The sequence below is a fragment of the Typha angustifolia genome, chromosome 13, assembly GCF_048772165.1.
Source record: "Typha angustifolia cultivar Huaian chromosome 13, ASM4877216v1, whole genome shotgun sequence".
Taxonomy (NCBI): Eukaryota; Viridiplantae; Streptophyta; class Magnoliopsida; order Poales; family Typhaceae; genus Typha; species Typha angustifolia.
In genome coordinates this window covers 13,900,425-13,916,447 of record NC_133251.1, presented here as the reverse complement: position 1 = coordinate 13,916,447, position 16,023 = coordinate 13,900,425, and the positions used below count along the sequence as shown (strand labels likewise).

The following is a 16,023-nucleotide window of genomic DNA, read 5'->3' as shown; positions in this document are numbered from 1 at the left end:
TTATAAGAAGAACATGTTGAGTGTTTGTTTTAAGAGCTCAGATTACTCACCACAGAGTAAGATTTTGATCAATATCTGTTGACAGATAGCTATCTGTTGTATCAATAGTACCCTATCCTTTTCTTTGAAATGTCCTTGTTCCTCTGTAACTCTCATACAAATTGACTAATTGGTTCATTTTAAATTTCTTTTACTTTATTGATCTTGTTTAAGGTTTTGTTTCTTATATGTGTTGCTCTCTCAATTACATCATGTTTGTTCTAATATTGCTTTTAAAACATTACAGGTCATCTTTATGATACTGGCTGCAAATGCAGCAGTAGGTGTAATAACGGAAACAAATGCTGAAAAAGCACTTGAGGTATCTTCTCATCACCATATTGTTTTTGAGCTTATTACACGCGTATTACATTTTGTGATTATGTATTTGATTTGTAACGGAAACAAAATTTTGATACCTCTGGTTTTTACAAGATTTTATGCTGATACATGTATGTGATAATATCTATACGAGGTTCAACTTTTACAACTTACCATTTACCAAAGGAACTTATTTGAGTGAAAGGGGGTTATAGGGGAAAGAGGATTTTCATGTTCTCTGTTGTGAGTAACATTTTGCATTAGTTTATACATCCTAGGATGGTACTTTTCCCATAATGATCTTGTAAACCTTTCCTTCTCATACTATGCGGTTACGTCTTGGGTTAGAATCCACTGCAAAGATTACCAACATTATTCAGATGCAAGGTCAGGTAATGGATTTTGGTATCTGGGACTTCTGTGCCACAACATGACAGTTTAGGTGAGGTGTCTGTCTTATTTCCTTACAATGAAACATAAGTAACATGGGTGTGGCATTACCTGGAAAAGACAAAGTAAGAAACTCTAGTACCAATATATGATGTCGATGAGATAAATCATTTAATACTCTCGATGGAACTTTTACATGATCATCATCCAAGGCTTTTCCCAACAGTGTGTGTCAACTGATTACAACTCAAAAGGGAAGGTCAAATTTTTTTGAAGCTGGCTGTCAACTGATATGGTTTTCTGGATATCAATGCGTAATGCCAACTGAGTCAGAATCATATATGATAGAAGTGTTTGATCTGATCTTTATAAGCTAATAGGCTGTTGGAAAACTCTACAGTATTATGTATTCAGAAAATGAAACAGAAGAAAATAAAGTTATAACTCTGCGTAAGAATGTGTTTTCATCTCCAAGCCACACTATTTTTTTCCTCTTTCTCCTCCTTTTCACCTTCTCTCACTTCCATTTTTAAAAAAAATAAAGTGGCTGCCAAAATTAGGTCTCTTTACTAACCTTTAATTTGTTATTGGATTTTAAGCGGCACCTGACCCGTGCCGATCCGACAGCACAAGGCTGTGTCATTGGCACATCCTGTGCTGGGTGCCGATGCTTTATCGGCATGGCAATTGCCGGTCAGCATGCTTTATGCTGACTAATGTGACCATCCTTGTCATGGAGTCTTTTTGTAACATCTGCCTTCTTCATGCTTATTTTTTACTATCACACAATCCATATATTGAGATCCAAAACTTAGTTCTCCTGACTTTCTCTCTAGACTTATGAGTTCTTGATGCACCTATAATATTTTTTTATTGTTAACTTGATAGGAGTTGCGGGCGTATCAGGCTGATGTTGCAACCGTTCTACGAAATGGTAAGGAAGTTGTAAGGATTTAAAATGCCTTGCATGGTCTACTTTTGTTTTGCATACATGTCTATGTATATGGAGTTTTTACTTGGTTGCATTGGCATATACTGCAGTCATTTTGCAAATGTTTGTTATTATCTTGAGTTTACTTGTTGTCATAAAAATATATTAAAATATATTGTATCATGGGTCACAGGAACTACCAAATTAGTTGAATATGATTCTAAGTTTAGGTCCACCTCATTTGTGTTGCTCAATGCTAGCAATATCCAGTGCAACTCTTAGCTCCTACTAGACAAATATGTGAGGTGATCTCCAAAGTTCGATCATGATGAGATTTCATTCGAAGACAATAGCAGAATCATGAAGAAAATTAGCTGAATCTTTTGGGTTGCATATGATGACTTTGTGTTAGCTGAGCAATTTTGAAGATGAAATCATTTATGGAGTTTTTTTTTTCTTTATTATGTTAGAGTTCTTTGTTAGAGGGCTATGTTATTGGTACTGAGACTCTGAACTTTAAGCATGTTCAGCAGTATTAATGTAAACATTAGAAATGTCGCGTAAAAGTTCTTATTTCTTTAAATCAAAAGTCTTTCATTAATTCAAAAGCTTTTTGGAACAGTAGTAAGCATTCTGAATTTTTTTCCTGTTTGAGAAAGTAGTAATTATTTATTCAATTTAGAAATTGGTGGTCTTTTCAGGTTGCTTTTCCATACTTCCTGCCACAGAGCTTGTCCCTGGAGATATTGTAGAAGTTGGAGGTATGGTCTACTCTTATAAGTCGAAATGTCATGGATTGGAATTTAGAAATGGATCTTCAGTTCCCTTATCTGATTGCAAATCCTTCTTCTTTCTGTCAATTAGTCGGGTGCAAGGTCCCTGCTGACATGAGAATGGTTGAAATGCTAAGTAATCAACTGCGTGTTGACCAGGCAATTCTTACTGGTATGCAGTTCTTTTTTCCTTAGATCATGTGTTACTTGTTTTTGTTGTCTCAAGTTGAATGGTCCATAATACTATACTTCTATGTAAGGAGGTCTTTGCAAATAGATACATTATTACCCCACTATCAAACTTTGACTGTATTCTCCTCATTATATAGTGAAGTCTTTATACTAAAAAAGCTCTGACCTTTTCTGTAAATTAGGTGAGAGCTGCTCTGTGGCAAAAGACCTTGAATCCACTTCAGCAACAAATGTTGTTTATCAAGACAAAACGAACATCCTATTCTCAGTGAGAATGCTACTTTGACTATTTCTGCAAGATTCCTCTCGTTCTGTTCTTTTTGACTTGATCATCTGCTTGGTAATATGATATTTAAGATTGTTTGAGAAATTGGCTGATACTCTTATGTGTTGGCTGTACAAGTCAATATCGGCCAGTTCTGATCTGAAACTGCTCTGGAACACGCAAGTTGTCCACTTTCGGCCAGAGACAGTGAGGATCACCTGAAACTAGGCCTCTCAGTCCATTTTGTTCGAAATGGGTGAAATCTGTTGGACAACAACTAAATTGTTGCTTGGTAATTGTTGTTGGGTTGGAATTTTCATTTTTACGCTAGATTTTCCTTGAATTTAACCCTGATCCAACGTGATAGGGATCTCATTTCTGGTAAGCTATTACATCTACTACATTTCAGTGAAAAATCAAGAGAAAGAAGAAGAAATGTACCATATCATGGGCTCGTTTAGGCTATGCCCAATGCCCCTTGATGCACAATTTTTCAACCCTTGTGCTCCATTTCTATACACCCATCTGGGAAAATTTCCCATCTGATCCACTATCTTATCTCTATGACAAACTCAAATCATTTAGTAAAGTATCAAAGAAGCTTCTTCCTGCACTTGATTTTGAACTTGAACTAGGTTCTTTCCCTTTTCTCTCTCTTACGTAGTCTCCTCATCTCTACAGTTATTATTTAAGATAGCTAGGAGTATTATTATCACTAATATTTCATTGTCCTGTGGGTTCTCTTGATTTTCTCTTAGTTTCCCTCCGCTCCCTCCCTGTATTTTCTAGTGCCCCTTTAGCATTGTTTTAATATTTTAACAAAACACCGAAATGTCTGAAACAATGACCTAAACTGGTGATACATTTTTTTAAGCGGCCGAAGCTCAAATCAAACTGAACTTAAAACCTTGATACATCAACCCAACCTCTTAACTGCCTTACCGACTTAAAGGGCCAGGAAGACAGGAAGTGGAAGTGACATATAGTGTTTACTATGATTAGCCCTTGCTTTGGTATCAGCATATTAGATAAACATTGGAAATGAACTCATCACCTGCGAATATCTGTGATTGTATTTTTTTCCATTATACCTCATATTTTTGATGGATTATCGTCTTAAGCGAAATAGCAGAAACAGAACTTAGTTGAAACTGCATTCAATGATGAGAAACTAGCTATTTGATAATGGGTGCATTAGAGTGTGCTCCCTAGTCTCTACTAACTGCATATAGGGCGCTTTTTAGTAGTTTTGAAGAAACTTCATGTTCATCATTATGAAGGTTTGTTGTTTTCAAATAATTCAATACAGGATAAAGCTCGATTAATATTTATAAACTAGATTCATGAGAGGAAAAATACTCGAATAAGTTCCTCATCCTTTCAGCATCATTTGCTTCTGCTGGATACAAACTAAACCTGTCATACTATCATCATTAAAGAATTAATCATATATATCCTAGTAGTTGTAGTTGTTTAAGCTTTTCTAGTATGTTGCTTGTTTTTTCTGTTGATTCAAGTGTTTGCTTAACTGGAATCTTGTTAGAATGATGCCTCTTACATTTGAAGTTTAATGCGCTGGATCTCTATCATTACTCTTATCTATGTACCTTGTTTTGTTACTATTATGCAACTTTATTTGGGTAGATATTTACTTATCTTTTCATTTTCTTTTTTGTCAAATTGTTGACGTGCCTTTTCTTGGATTTATTTGCACAGTAAAGTAGTAAACTGTGACTTACATATCTCCAAGTCTAGATAAGTTTTCTGCTTTCAAATATTTTGTGCTTCTAGATCCATTCATTCTTTTCTATTGTGAAGTACTTTAAACTGTATAACATAAATCCTAACCTTGAGTATCCAGGTAGTTCTACTTCCAATTCTTTCCTTTTTGGTTTTATGACTGTCAAATTGCTGAAATGCCTTCTCCTGGACTTATTTTCACAGTAAAGTATGCCACATATATATATATTATGTATATATGTTTTGTGCTTCTAGCTCTCTTCTTTTTTATTATGTTGTACTGCAACTATATTATGTAAATTGTGACCTTGAACATCCAGGGCACTGTTGTTGTAGCTGGAAGAGCAAGAGCTGTTGTGATTGGCGTGGGCTCTAATACAGCAATGGGTAGTATACGTGATGCAATGTTAAGAACCGAAGACGTAAGGACCTTCTGATATGTCTTGGTTTCATGTTCTTTCTTCCCTGCTGTTTAGATTTCTCTCTCTAGCTCTGCATCTTGTATACTTTGCTAGTATAATCTTTTCTTTTCACATTAATTATTTATTGGTACAGCATGTCCATCATTATGTTATATTTCTTATGACTTTGCAGGAGGCAACACCTCTGAAGAAGAAGCTTGATGAGTTCGGCACATTTTTGGCAAAAGTAAGTGCCCTTTATTTTTTTTTATTTTCTTGTTTGCAATAAAAGAGCATTAATACTTGGGAGATCAAAGTGGAGGTTTTTCTCGGATGCTCCTAGAAAGAAATAATTGTTAAAGATCGTCTGCAATGGGTGTTAGATAGATCCTTGCATAGTCTAGCTACCTGAACCTCTGAATAAAAGTCATGAGAATAATTTGTTGAGTCTAGGATACCTCCTTTGAAAAATGCTCAGAGGACTCAAGGCTAAAGTTGGCAGGAAGATTTTCAAATGCTTGTATGAATGCCCGCAAGTTGATCATGTTGCTCATCTCTATGAATGAATCTATTTTGTGGTCATCGTGATTCATTATTCACTGCATTTGGATCTTGCAGCTCATGTATTTTAATTGTACAAGGACAAGCAACTCATATTGCCAAACTTTTATTTGTATTGGTATATTTTACTTCCATAGTTGTATGACTTAACCATGTTGTTCCTTTCAAGCTTATTTTGTTTCATGGTTCTCTTCTTTGAGGACCTTGTCTTCTTTAGTGACAAGTTTTGATAGTCCCATATTGCAAATTTCCCTCTTCATCTATATAGATTCTATATAGCTGTTCTCTTTCAGGTCATTGCAGGGATCTGTGTTCTTGTTTGGGTTGTAAATATTGGTCATTTCCGAGATCCTTCTCATGGTGGCTTTCTGAGAGGTGCTATCCATTACTTCAAGGTACTCTGTTGTTTCTTGTTACTCTTCCATTTGCCACGTGCATTGGAGGGAGCTCCTGCACAAAGGGGTTCTTCATCTATAATTTTGTTGAACAGTGCGAGTAGCCTAAATAAATTCCATATTCCTCAGGCACCTGCAAACCCCAATAGAGAAGTTGATAGGACCAATAAGTTTGTGACCCATTGTATACAATGTGTATGTCTGTTGAAATTTTCAGTTAAAACTCATAATATATCAGCATTCCAAAAAGCAATATGCTGGTCTTTTGGGGTTAGCCCTATGCCAGTGCAGTATATAGACGGCAAACGCATATGTGGCCACTTCTGCAGGTGCATGAACCGTATTGTAGAACAGCTGACATGAATCACATTGTAGAACAGAGGTCTTTATATATGTGCTTTTGTCCGTATTTGTTAATAATCATGGAATGTAGGTTGTAAAACCCCTTAAATGTTAGCTTAATTGACCGCTTTATTTGCTATATTGGATCTTTGATTTCTAATTTTTCTGTTGTTTTTACCAAAGTTTATAAAGTTCCTTTTCTACGCTAAAAGTATTTGGACCTAATTATCCAACACACACCATATCTTTTTAAGCTGATTTCTTCCCATAGATACATTCTGAACATCCTCTAGCAAGGATTTCCAAATCTACTCTAAAAGAAATCAAATATTCATCTTCATTTTTAAAATAAGCACATGCGGAGTTACTTTTGACTGACATCTATTTTGCTCAAATTACTTGGTTCTGTGTTAAAAGAGTCTATACAACCAATGTGTGACAGTCCTGTATGAAAAAATCTACTCTAAAGGAAATCAAATATTCTATGCATTTGTAATATATGTGACAGTGTTAATTGTTAGAATACTTTTGGTTGAGCTGGTTTCTCTTATTCCTCAATAAAATGTGAATTATGAGCTGTCAAATTGAGCACTTATTAAAGAGGTGTGATGGATCACCGATGGGAGATAGTGGGCATGTGCTTTTCTTCTCCTCTTGCTGCCAAGTTCTTTCCTAAGGGTTTGGTGTTATCTCTTACATCAGACTTCAAGTCACATACAGTAGGATAACAATAAATATGTGTTTAAGTGGCTATAAGCGATCAAAGTAACATATTTGAATTTTTAAGAAATGTAAGAGTAGAACACCTGCCCCTTATTGTTGAAGATAAGTGCCCTTCCATCTTACTTCTGGGATAAGTATGATATTTTGAAGTCTTGAAGATAAGTGAATCGATAAGAAAAGTAAGAGTAGTATCTGTCCCTCATTGTTGGGGCCTTTCATTTTGCTATAAATTCTACTCACTTGAATTGCACTATTTTTTAAAATATTTTTTTCTTTATTTTTTCTGTTAATCAATAACTTTGTCTTTCTTCCTTCCCAACCGATCTGGCATGCCTCTTTTTAACTTGCTCCACGTCCCTCCTCTCCTGATTGTGTATCTTTATTATTTAATTGCTTTTTGCTGCATGTAGATAGCTGTTGCACTTGCAGTTGCAGCCATTCCTGAAGGGCTTCCAGCTGTTGTGACAACGTGAGTCTTCTTGGTAGGATGCATATAATATTTCTGTTTGTTGGCCTATGTTGTTTCATGAAGTAATCGTCTATATTGGCCTATGCATTTATATGAAGAATCTCTTTTGAAAGCTGATGAATCAGAAGTCATAGCTTCTTATACTGCAGCTTATACATTTTATTGTCTCTCAAGTTCTAGCCTATTTTCCTTAGTGATTAAAACTGAGTGCCATTTGATTGGTGAAAGGTTTTTGCATCTATGAGAAAATATCTGCTTATTCAGAGTATTGTTGTACATTATTTCCTAAAATGTAGGCACACATGTAAAGGGCATCTATCAGCACTATTCGCTGACTAATCATATATGAAAGATGAGAAGCTTTTATTATCTCCATAGTTCCTGATTGGCCTATGAAAGTATGTTTTGTTATCCTAGGTGACAGTAACAGAAAGTGGGTAATTGGGAACTATGTGTAGGATACAGCAACTCATATTCATGCAGTAGTTCTTATTGTCAAAATTCATTTATTTTGCTTTTTGATATATACTCTTCTCCTTTTTGGATTTTTCTGTATCAATTTGCATGTGTCATAACAATTTACTTGAACCATTAGTCATCTTATTTCCTGACTATCATTTATTAAATTGAATGTGCACAAAATGTAAGAAACAGAACCAACTAACTGATTAGTGTCAATTGAATTTGCATTAGACAATTGTGCAATTGCTTTCTCATGGCCCTTTGATCTCTTTATATCATCTTAATCATATGCTTTAAAACTTGAGTGAACTAAAATTTGAATTTTGCATAACTATGATGTATTTTTTGTTTGATTAGGTGCTTAGCTTTGGGTACCAAGAGAATGGCCCGCCTGAATGCTATTGTCAGGTCTTTACCTTCAGTTGAGACCTTGGGATGCACAACAGTAATTTGTAGTGACAAGACTGGTACTCTTACAACAAACATGATGTCTGTCTTAAAGGTGAGTAATTGAACTTGGGATGTTTTAGGTGAATATATTTTTCCTGCGCATGCAATTTTTAACAGATTTCTTTTGAAACTTTGCCATCATATTTCTGAATACTAAATTATTCTCAAGTAATTCTCTTTGCCCGGAGTATATGTTGTTTCATGTTTTCCCTTTCTGTTTTCCCCTACACTTCCTTCTTATGACTTCTATAAATTTTTCTTACCTATAAACTCATCAGTATGTATCTTCTACTACAACATGGTCTTGTAGTTTTCTCATGTCTTCTATGTGATATTAAGATTTTATTATTGTGTTCATATGCTAGATAGACCTCTACATATTTCATGTGTGCAAAGTAATTGGCATCCAAGAGTTCTCTGATAAGTTTCTTCTTTCTTGGTGTTTTGGCTTGCAATGAAGTTTGAGTTCTGATTGGGAAATACTATGTCCTATCTGTCTACCTCTCCAGACACGATATCTTGATTCTTGAGTGCCTATGATGATGAGTTGGTGACTACATCTGCTGGCAGGGGATGTTTGGACATAAATTTGAGTTCTTGTGAATGGGCAATGGCAGGTGATCTTTCCAATGGTAGGGAACATTGCTCCCATTACTGACAAAAAAAGACACAAAATTCTTCTTTAGGTCTTCCAACTGCAGTATAGGCAGAAGTAGCTAGTATAGAAAACCTTCTGTGTAAGGTTCAAAATGGTGAAGGTAGAGTAGACGATGATTGCATAGTCATTTGGCCAGCTATGGAAAGAAAAAAGTAATGACATTACAGGTTTTTTCCCCCAAATTAAAGGCATATGCTGATAGTTTATGGATAGTCAATAAGTGACTAAGAATCGAAATTGCCATGGATCAATTTGATACATTACTACTCAAGAAGTAGATTTTTAATTATTTTTTTCCCTCTTATATATTTTGGGGTGTTATTTATTAATTTCCAAAAAGATTCTGAGTTTCTTTTTGGGTATTCAATTGGCAACTACTGTCTATCAAATAGTTAATCTGGTACTTCTCAGGTATTTCAAGATACCTCTCTCAAGTTTCTTGTGTTTCTAAATCAAAATAAAATATCTGACTCGATACATATGGGACCTTCTGGAACACCTTTAATGATTCTCATGGACCTATCATTACCCACTTTCTTTCGCTCCACGTTATATAATTCTACTGTTTTTCTCAGAATGATTGCACCATAATGACAATAGATTGCTTAATTTGCATGATTGCTTTCATGACTAGTGACTAATAACATTCTTAGGTTTCTAGGTCTGCGTGGTTCAATCTGTGCATCGAAGTTCAATCACTGATGAGTACTCTGTCAGTGGAACGACATTTGCACCTGATGGGCTTATATATGATGCTTCAGGGATGCAGGTATTAGTTCCATATAGTCACTTTTACTATTTGGTAGCAGGTTTACTTATACAAGATTGTTTCGTGAGGTCCACTTCTGTAGCTTGGATTATCAAGTTGTCCATGTTAGCTTTAGAACAATGGCGAGTCATCTAATCTTCTAAATTTGTAATTTTCATGCAGATTCCATTGTATGTGGCAGCAACCTGTATCTTGTGATCTCCTTTTATTTTTCTTTTTTCTTGTGAAAGTTGCTTGCTTTGTGATCATGATCTTAGGTGCAAATATTTTTGTTGAGGTTGGTTATTTACGCTTGGATCAGTTAATCCAGAGGAGTTTAATTTGTGAAAATGTTAATCTTTATTCCATTTTGAGCTTTTCCACACTATGTTATTCTTTGAATATAGGTTGTGATATTTTTGCTTAAATTAGGTTGGGACCCCTTCCAGTACAATTGCTTGCTTATTTATCCATGATAGCATCAAAAGATATAGCTTGCTAATTAGGTTTGAGGAAAAATCAAATAAAATATTAACCCACTAGATGTAGGAATTGACCTCATATTTACCTTAATTAGCATTTAACGTTTTTTTAGTTGATTTTGTTTTCATTCTTGCTTTACTTGTATATTTGGTACCATATTCAATAAGCTTATGATATATAGTACATAAAAGGATGTCCAAGTGGTCTGTTTTATACTACAAATCCCTTGTAATTGAAATCAGGAACTTCCTTGTGCCTTTCCAGAGCTGATTCTTGAAGCAGAACTGAGGACCACTTTTTTTTCCTCTCTAAAAGCTATGCTGGAAGCATCCCTTCCTGTTCTTTACTTGAACTAATTCTCCTTGCTTAATATAGAATGCTACACGTGCACATAACAAGGCTATACTGTTTGATTAGTAATTAGTACATCTGTAGACATCCAATGAGCTCCAAATACCTCAATCATGCTGGAAATTGCATTGCATAATTGCTTTAGTAAGTAAATGATATGTAGACATAGAAAAGTTCACATATATAAAGCCTTTGTGGCATCATAGAATATTCAAGATGTCGATAGATGCTTAATTTTGTACTTTGTGCAGCTTGAGTTCCCTGCTCAATTTCCATGCCTTCTTCACATAGCAATGTGCTCAGCGCTTTGCAATGAGTCTACACTACAATATAATCCTGACAAGAAGACTTATGAAAAGATTGGGGAGTCCACTGAAGTTGCTCTCCGTGTGCTCGTGGAGAAGGTCAGTTGGTATATGTGATGATTAACTCTTATTGCATTGTATATACTATATTTGTTAATGAACTCACTAGTATATTACAGGGCACTAATTTAGCATTAACATTTGTCAGGTTGGCCTTCCTGGTTTTGATTCTATGCCTTCAGCTCTCAATATGTTAAGTAAGCATGAGCGTGCATCGTACTGCAACCGTTATTGGGAGCACCAGTTCAAAAAGGTTTTACTTCTTGATGCTATTCTATGAAGTACAAACTTTTCTTGTATTACATTATCCTATCTAAATTTCAGCTCAAGTTTGCTGTATGACATATGGTGCCACTTGGTTGTCTGTTTATTTACTGCCAGAAACTTTTCATCATGTTTAGGAACTTTTAAATTTTGACATTGTTTAACTAGTAATAAATTCTATAAACCATGATACTACACCAAAAATAGAGTCCAGAAGTCCAATAAATGTTTCAGATTTAGGATAGTTAACTTTTGTGGTCAATACAATTAATAGGAATTTTCAAGTTTCAGCTTGTTTTTCTTATTTGTGTTTTCTGTTATTTGTCAACATTGAGTGTTTTGAGATACACATATGACCAACTATAATTTTGATAAGGTCCTGTTCTTGTCCTTGTTGTTTGATGTTCTTTTTTTTTCCTTTTTGTGTAGTTGAATGATTTTCTCACTGTATTTCTTGTACCTGTCTTCTTTTCCTGATTTATTCTTGAATAGATCTCTGTTTTGGAGTTCTCCCGTGACCGCAAGATGATGAGTGTCCTTTGTAGTAGAAAGCAACAGGAGATTATGTTTTCTAAGGGTGCTCCAGAGAGCATAATTTCAAGGTGTTCGCATATCCTGTGCAATGATGATGGTTCTTCTGTACCGTTAACCACAGATATCCGCAATGAGTTAGAATCAAGATTCCAGAGGTTAGCTTATCTTTTTCATAAAAAAGTATAATTTTTATTCTCAAGTTCTTATTTTGAAATCATGTCATTATATTTTTAGATTTTAGTTGACTCAGTGGATTATGTATTAATTTATGTTGTTATCAGTTAGGACATTACTTTGTCTGACGTGGACCATCTGTCCTGGTGTTATTTATTTGAGTCAAAGAACACCCTGTCTCATAAATGGTGGTATGGCTGCAATGCTTGCCCTCCCCTGCATAGCTGGGATGCTGGCACTAGCAGTGCCAATGAAGACGATTTGTGCAGTTGGTCACAGTGTCAGTTGGGCCTTGATTTAGTTTGTAATTGCACTAAAATTGGTTTATAGTTCTCTTTTCAATTTGTTGATTCCTGTTTCGGTTTAATCTGGAGCTTTCCTTCACAATTTTGTTTGGAGTCACTAATATCTTCTCTGAAACCGTTCTCAAGTAGTTCAGGAAGCACTTATTTTTGGTCTGTTGCAAATATCCTGTTTCTTTGAAGCTTGTTACAATATTCATTTTATACCGTTTCATTGATATGTATGATTCGACAATGAAGCAGAGATCTAGTGGTACTTATTTTTTCAATGATGCAATTTTTTTGCTAGATGGTTATACTTTTTGTCTTGTTTAGTATGATCAACTTAAAAAGATAGTCAATTTTGGCATTTTTATTGCTTCTTAATTTGCTAAAATGTCATATAATGGCCAGTTTTGCAGGAAAAGACACTCTAAGATGTTTGGCATTGGCATTGAAACGAATGCCCATGGGCCTACAAACTCTTTGTCATGAAGATGAGACGAACCTTACTTTCATTGGATTGGTACAGTACACTTGCTTGTTATTGTTGTTATTATGTGACTTACATGTTACATGGGCCGTGGCCACTATCTTTTCAAGTATCAAAAATCAAAATATTATATTGGTTTAGTATCTTCTTTGATGAGGTTTCTATCAATGTCTCAGTTGGTTCTATTCTCCATTTAGGTTGGGATGCTTGATCCACCAAGGGAGGAAGTACGGAGTGCTATGCTATCTTGTATATCTGCTGGAATACGTGTTATAGTTGTTACAGGGGATAATAAGGTTAGAGGAGTATGCATCTTCCTCTATTACTTTCACAGGATAGGATATTTCTCCTGGAAATAATCTTGTGATATATTAGTCTACAGCAGAATCGTTGTGTCGGCAGATAGGTGCTTTTGAGCACTTGGATGATTTCACGGGGTACTCTTATACAGCATCCGAGTTCGAAGAACTTGCACCTTTGCAGCGGACAACTGCATTGCAAAGGATGGTATTGTTTACCAGGTGGTTTACATTCTTGCTCTACCATATGACTTTCTTTTCAACTCCAATCTCCTGTCTTGTAATTATTCTCTTTTAGCCTCATCATTTTCTTTTGACTATAGTACTGCCTTATTATGTATTTTTCGTAATAACCTCTTGAACAGTGAAGTGTCATCCCCTGTGACTCTTCGTCCTGGAAGGATCAATTTTTTTTCCTTGGACTCTATGATAGATAATGAAAGGGAAATTAGTATTGGTACAAAGGTCTTAGTAGTTTCTTCATGTTAATACTATTCGGTGTCAACTAGTTCTGTTTATCTGTACCTGTATCTTTTGCATAAGTTAATTTTGCCCATGAAACTGAGTTTTTCCTATTATTAATGATTAGATCAGCCTGTGTTTTTACTGAACTTCTTACTTGTTTCCACTTTAAGATGGCTTCCCATTAGTATTCACCTAAATATTCTTTATCCTTGGAATATAATGCAGTTTCAAAAGTCCATTTTGTTGTTAATATTGTCGACCATATTGTTAGATTTGAAATAGTAGGCATCAATACGTTCTTGTGTATCTATCCAGTCTGTATCTATTATATACTCAAGATATACTATCTTGATGATAGGGTCGAACCTTCTCACAAGAAGATGCTGGTCGAAGCCTTGCAAAATCAGAATGAAGTGGTAAGCTTCTAACCTCATTTAGAACTGTCGATCAGAATGTTTGTATTTAGTTCATTCACACAGTGATTAATTTTCTCTAACTATATCTAGTGGTTTAAGTCTAATATGATTGGAATTTCTTTTGCATGAAACACATGCTGTTAGTGGCATAAGAGAATTACAAGAATAACAAAATAATGTTTTCAAATCACATACCTTGGATTTCTTCCACTATGCTCTTAAACTTCATTACCTATATATTTCTCTATTTTACCTGCTTTGCTATTGTTCGAAAGGAAATTAAGCAGCCTCAAATATTTTACATTTTTGTATTTTTATGAGATGTTCTAAAATGACCAATATTTTACCATGTTACTCGTCATCTACAAGGTCGCAATGACCGGTGATGGTGTCAATGATGCACCAGCTCTGAAGAAAGCAGACATAGGAATTGCAATGGGATCAGGAACTGCAGTTGCTAAGGTATGCATGTTTTGGAATACAGAAAGTAAAAAATCTTTATTACTTCCTTTATAGGTTTTAGTACTCTGAAAGAACGCTGTACATTAACAAAATGGTATATTAGGGTCAATGATAATACTTAACAAGGGAAGTAAAAAGCCAGGGAAAAACATTAGTTATTTGGATAATCATGTCATCTCGGAGAGAATAAGATCCTTCTAGTCAAGCTAATTATTTGAGTGGTGAATTTTATGCTTGGAAAGGGTTTCTGTGTGCAAATCAGAACTTTATTAGTGAATTTTTGCTACAGCCTTTGATAGCAAATCAGAACACTTATTACACGTATGCGTCGGCCATACAGGACATAGATGACAGTATCCTCAAAACATCCTCCTTTTTTCAATTTCATTTGTCAGTTCTTAAGTAAAGGAGCAAAGACTTTGCTCTTTAGCTTGTTATGGTGTTTCATGGCCACATGATGACTTCCTTTCTGTTTGAAAGAGACCATGCTAAATTTGGACAATGAATCAAATGAAATCCCGCCAGTATTTGATCAATTATTGCAGGTCAAAGGGTAGATATATCTTAAAAGCTAAACTTCATAAGCAAAATTATATGAATTGCTTGGTTAACGCACACTAGTACTTTATTGATACTAGAAAAGTGTGAGTATTGATAACACAGCCTATTTGACTGATAGAGCCATGATAAATATTGATATTTGTTGAAGCAGTAGTTTCTTTTATTTAAATGTCTATGAAGGGCAGAAATTCCCTGCAAAGAAGGTACAGGGCCACAGGGGAAAGATGCTCATCAGAAGATGGACAATCATAACTCATAAGTAGCGGCAAGTTTTCAAGACAATGTTACACTTTAGATTAATAAATATAGCTGGTTCCCAATGTAAGGTTGGGATTTCATTGTGATCTTTTGTGATTTATATGTGAATACTTCCTGGTCAACAAGGAGAAACTACCTCTTCCTATATGATCAATTGGACATTTTCTTTTCCTGTTTTGTCATTATAACTGATTTAATTGTTATATTTATTTTGTGGATATTTGAGAAATCTAACAATATTTTTTGTATTTCGTTGAGCTTGTTACATATGCCTAATCTAAATGTGTCAGTTTCATGGAGCTGCTTCAATTCTTCATATAGGATATCATAATGAGATACTGTGTAAAATTTTCAGAGTGCTTCTGATATGGTATTGGCTGATGACAACTTTGCTTCAATTGTTGCTGTAAGTTCCTTTCTTCTGAATAGCTTCTGTTTCTCAAAATTACATACAATTAAATCTTGTGAAAGATGAGCCTTCGAACTTAATTTTAAATATGATTTTTCAATAGGCTGTTGCCGAGGGAAGGGCCATATACAATAACACTAAGCAGTTTATCCGATACATGATATCCTCAAATATAGGAGAGGTAGTTTGTATTTTTGTGGCAGCGGTGCTTGGAATGCCCGACACTCTAATACCTGTATGCTCTCAGACCTTTTATCCATTTCTAGTATCTATCATACATTGTGTTTCTATAATTACTTTAGGGCAACTATCTTCCCTTTCTACCTCCTCCTCTTTATCCTTATGGTT

At 35.0% G+C, this 16,023-nt stretch overlaps 1 protein-coding gene across 3 annotated transcripts in view; it reads left to right on the top strand.

Annotated features, from left to right (window-relative positions):
* The window catches only part of LOC140773392 (calcium-transporting ATPase 3, endoplasmic reticulum-type), a 32,008-nt gene that overhangs the window by 9,470 nt on the left and 6,515 nt on the right, over nt 1–16,023 (top strand). For all 3 annotated transcript variants that reach the window (XR_012106457.1, XM_073115919.1, XM_073115918.1), the window contains exons 6-26: nt 287–361; nt 1,639–1,684; nt 2,383–2,442; nt 2,546–2,626; nt 2,829–2,914; nt 4,972–5,073; nt 5,246–5,299; nt 5,907–6,008; nt 7,484–7,542; nt 8,362–8,506; nt 9,774–9,881; nt 10,946–11,098; nt 11,208–11,312; nt 11,816–12,012; nt 12,727–12,838; nt 13,003–13,101; nt 13,181–13,326; nt 13,928–13,985; nt 14,355–14,447; nt 15,622–15,672; nt 15,779–15,910. Coding sequence is in view for 2 of the 3 variants with exons in the window: in XM_073115919.1 (XP_072972020.1) it covers nt 287–361; nt 1,639–1,684; nt 2,383–2,442; nt 2,546–2,626; nt 2,829–2,914; nt 4,972–5,073; nt 5,246–5,299; nt 5,907–6,008; nt 7,484–7,542; nt 8,362–8,506; nt 9,774–9,881; nt 10,946–11,098; nt 11,208–11,312; nt 11,816–12,012; nt 12,727–12,838; nt 13,003–13,101; nt 13,181–13,326; nt 13,928–13,985; nt 14,355–14,447; nt 15,622–15,672; nt 15,779–15,910 (2,064 nt within the window). In the remaining variant the exon portion in view is untranslated. The remainder of the gene's footprint in view (nt 1–286; nt 362–1,638; nt 1,685–2,382; nt 2,443–2,545; nt 2,627–2,828; nt 2,915–4,971; nt 5,074–5,245; nt 5,300–5,906; nt 6,009–7,483; nt 7,543–8,361; nt 8,507–9,773; nt 9,882–10,945; nt 11,099–11,207; nt 11,313–11,815; nt 12,013–12,726; nt 12,839–13,002; nt 13,102–13,180; nt 13,327–13,927; nt 13,986–14,354; nt 14,448–15,621; nt 15,673–15,778; nt 15,911–16,023) is intronic.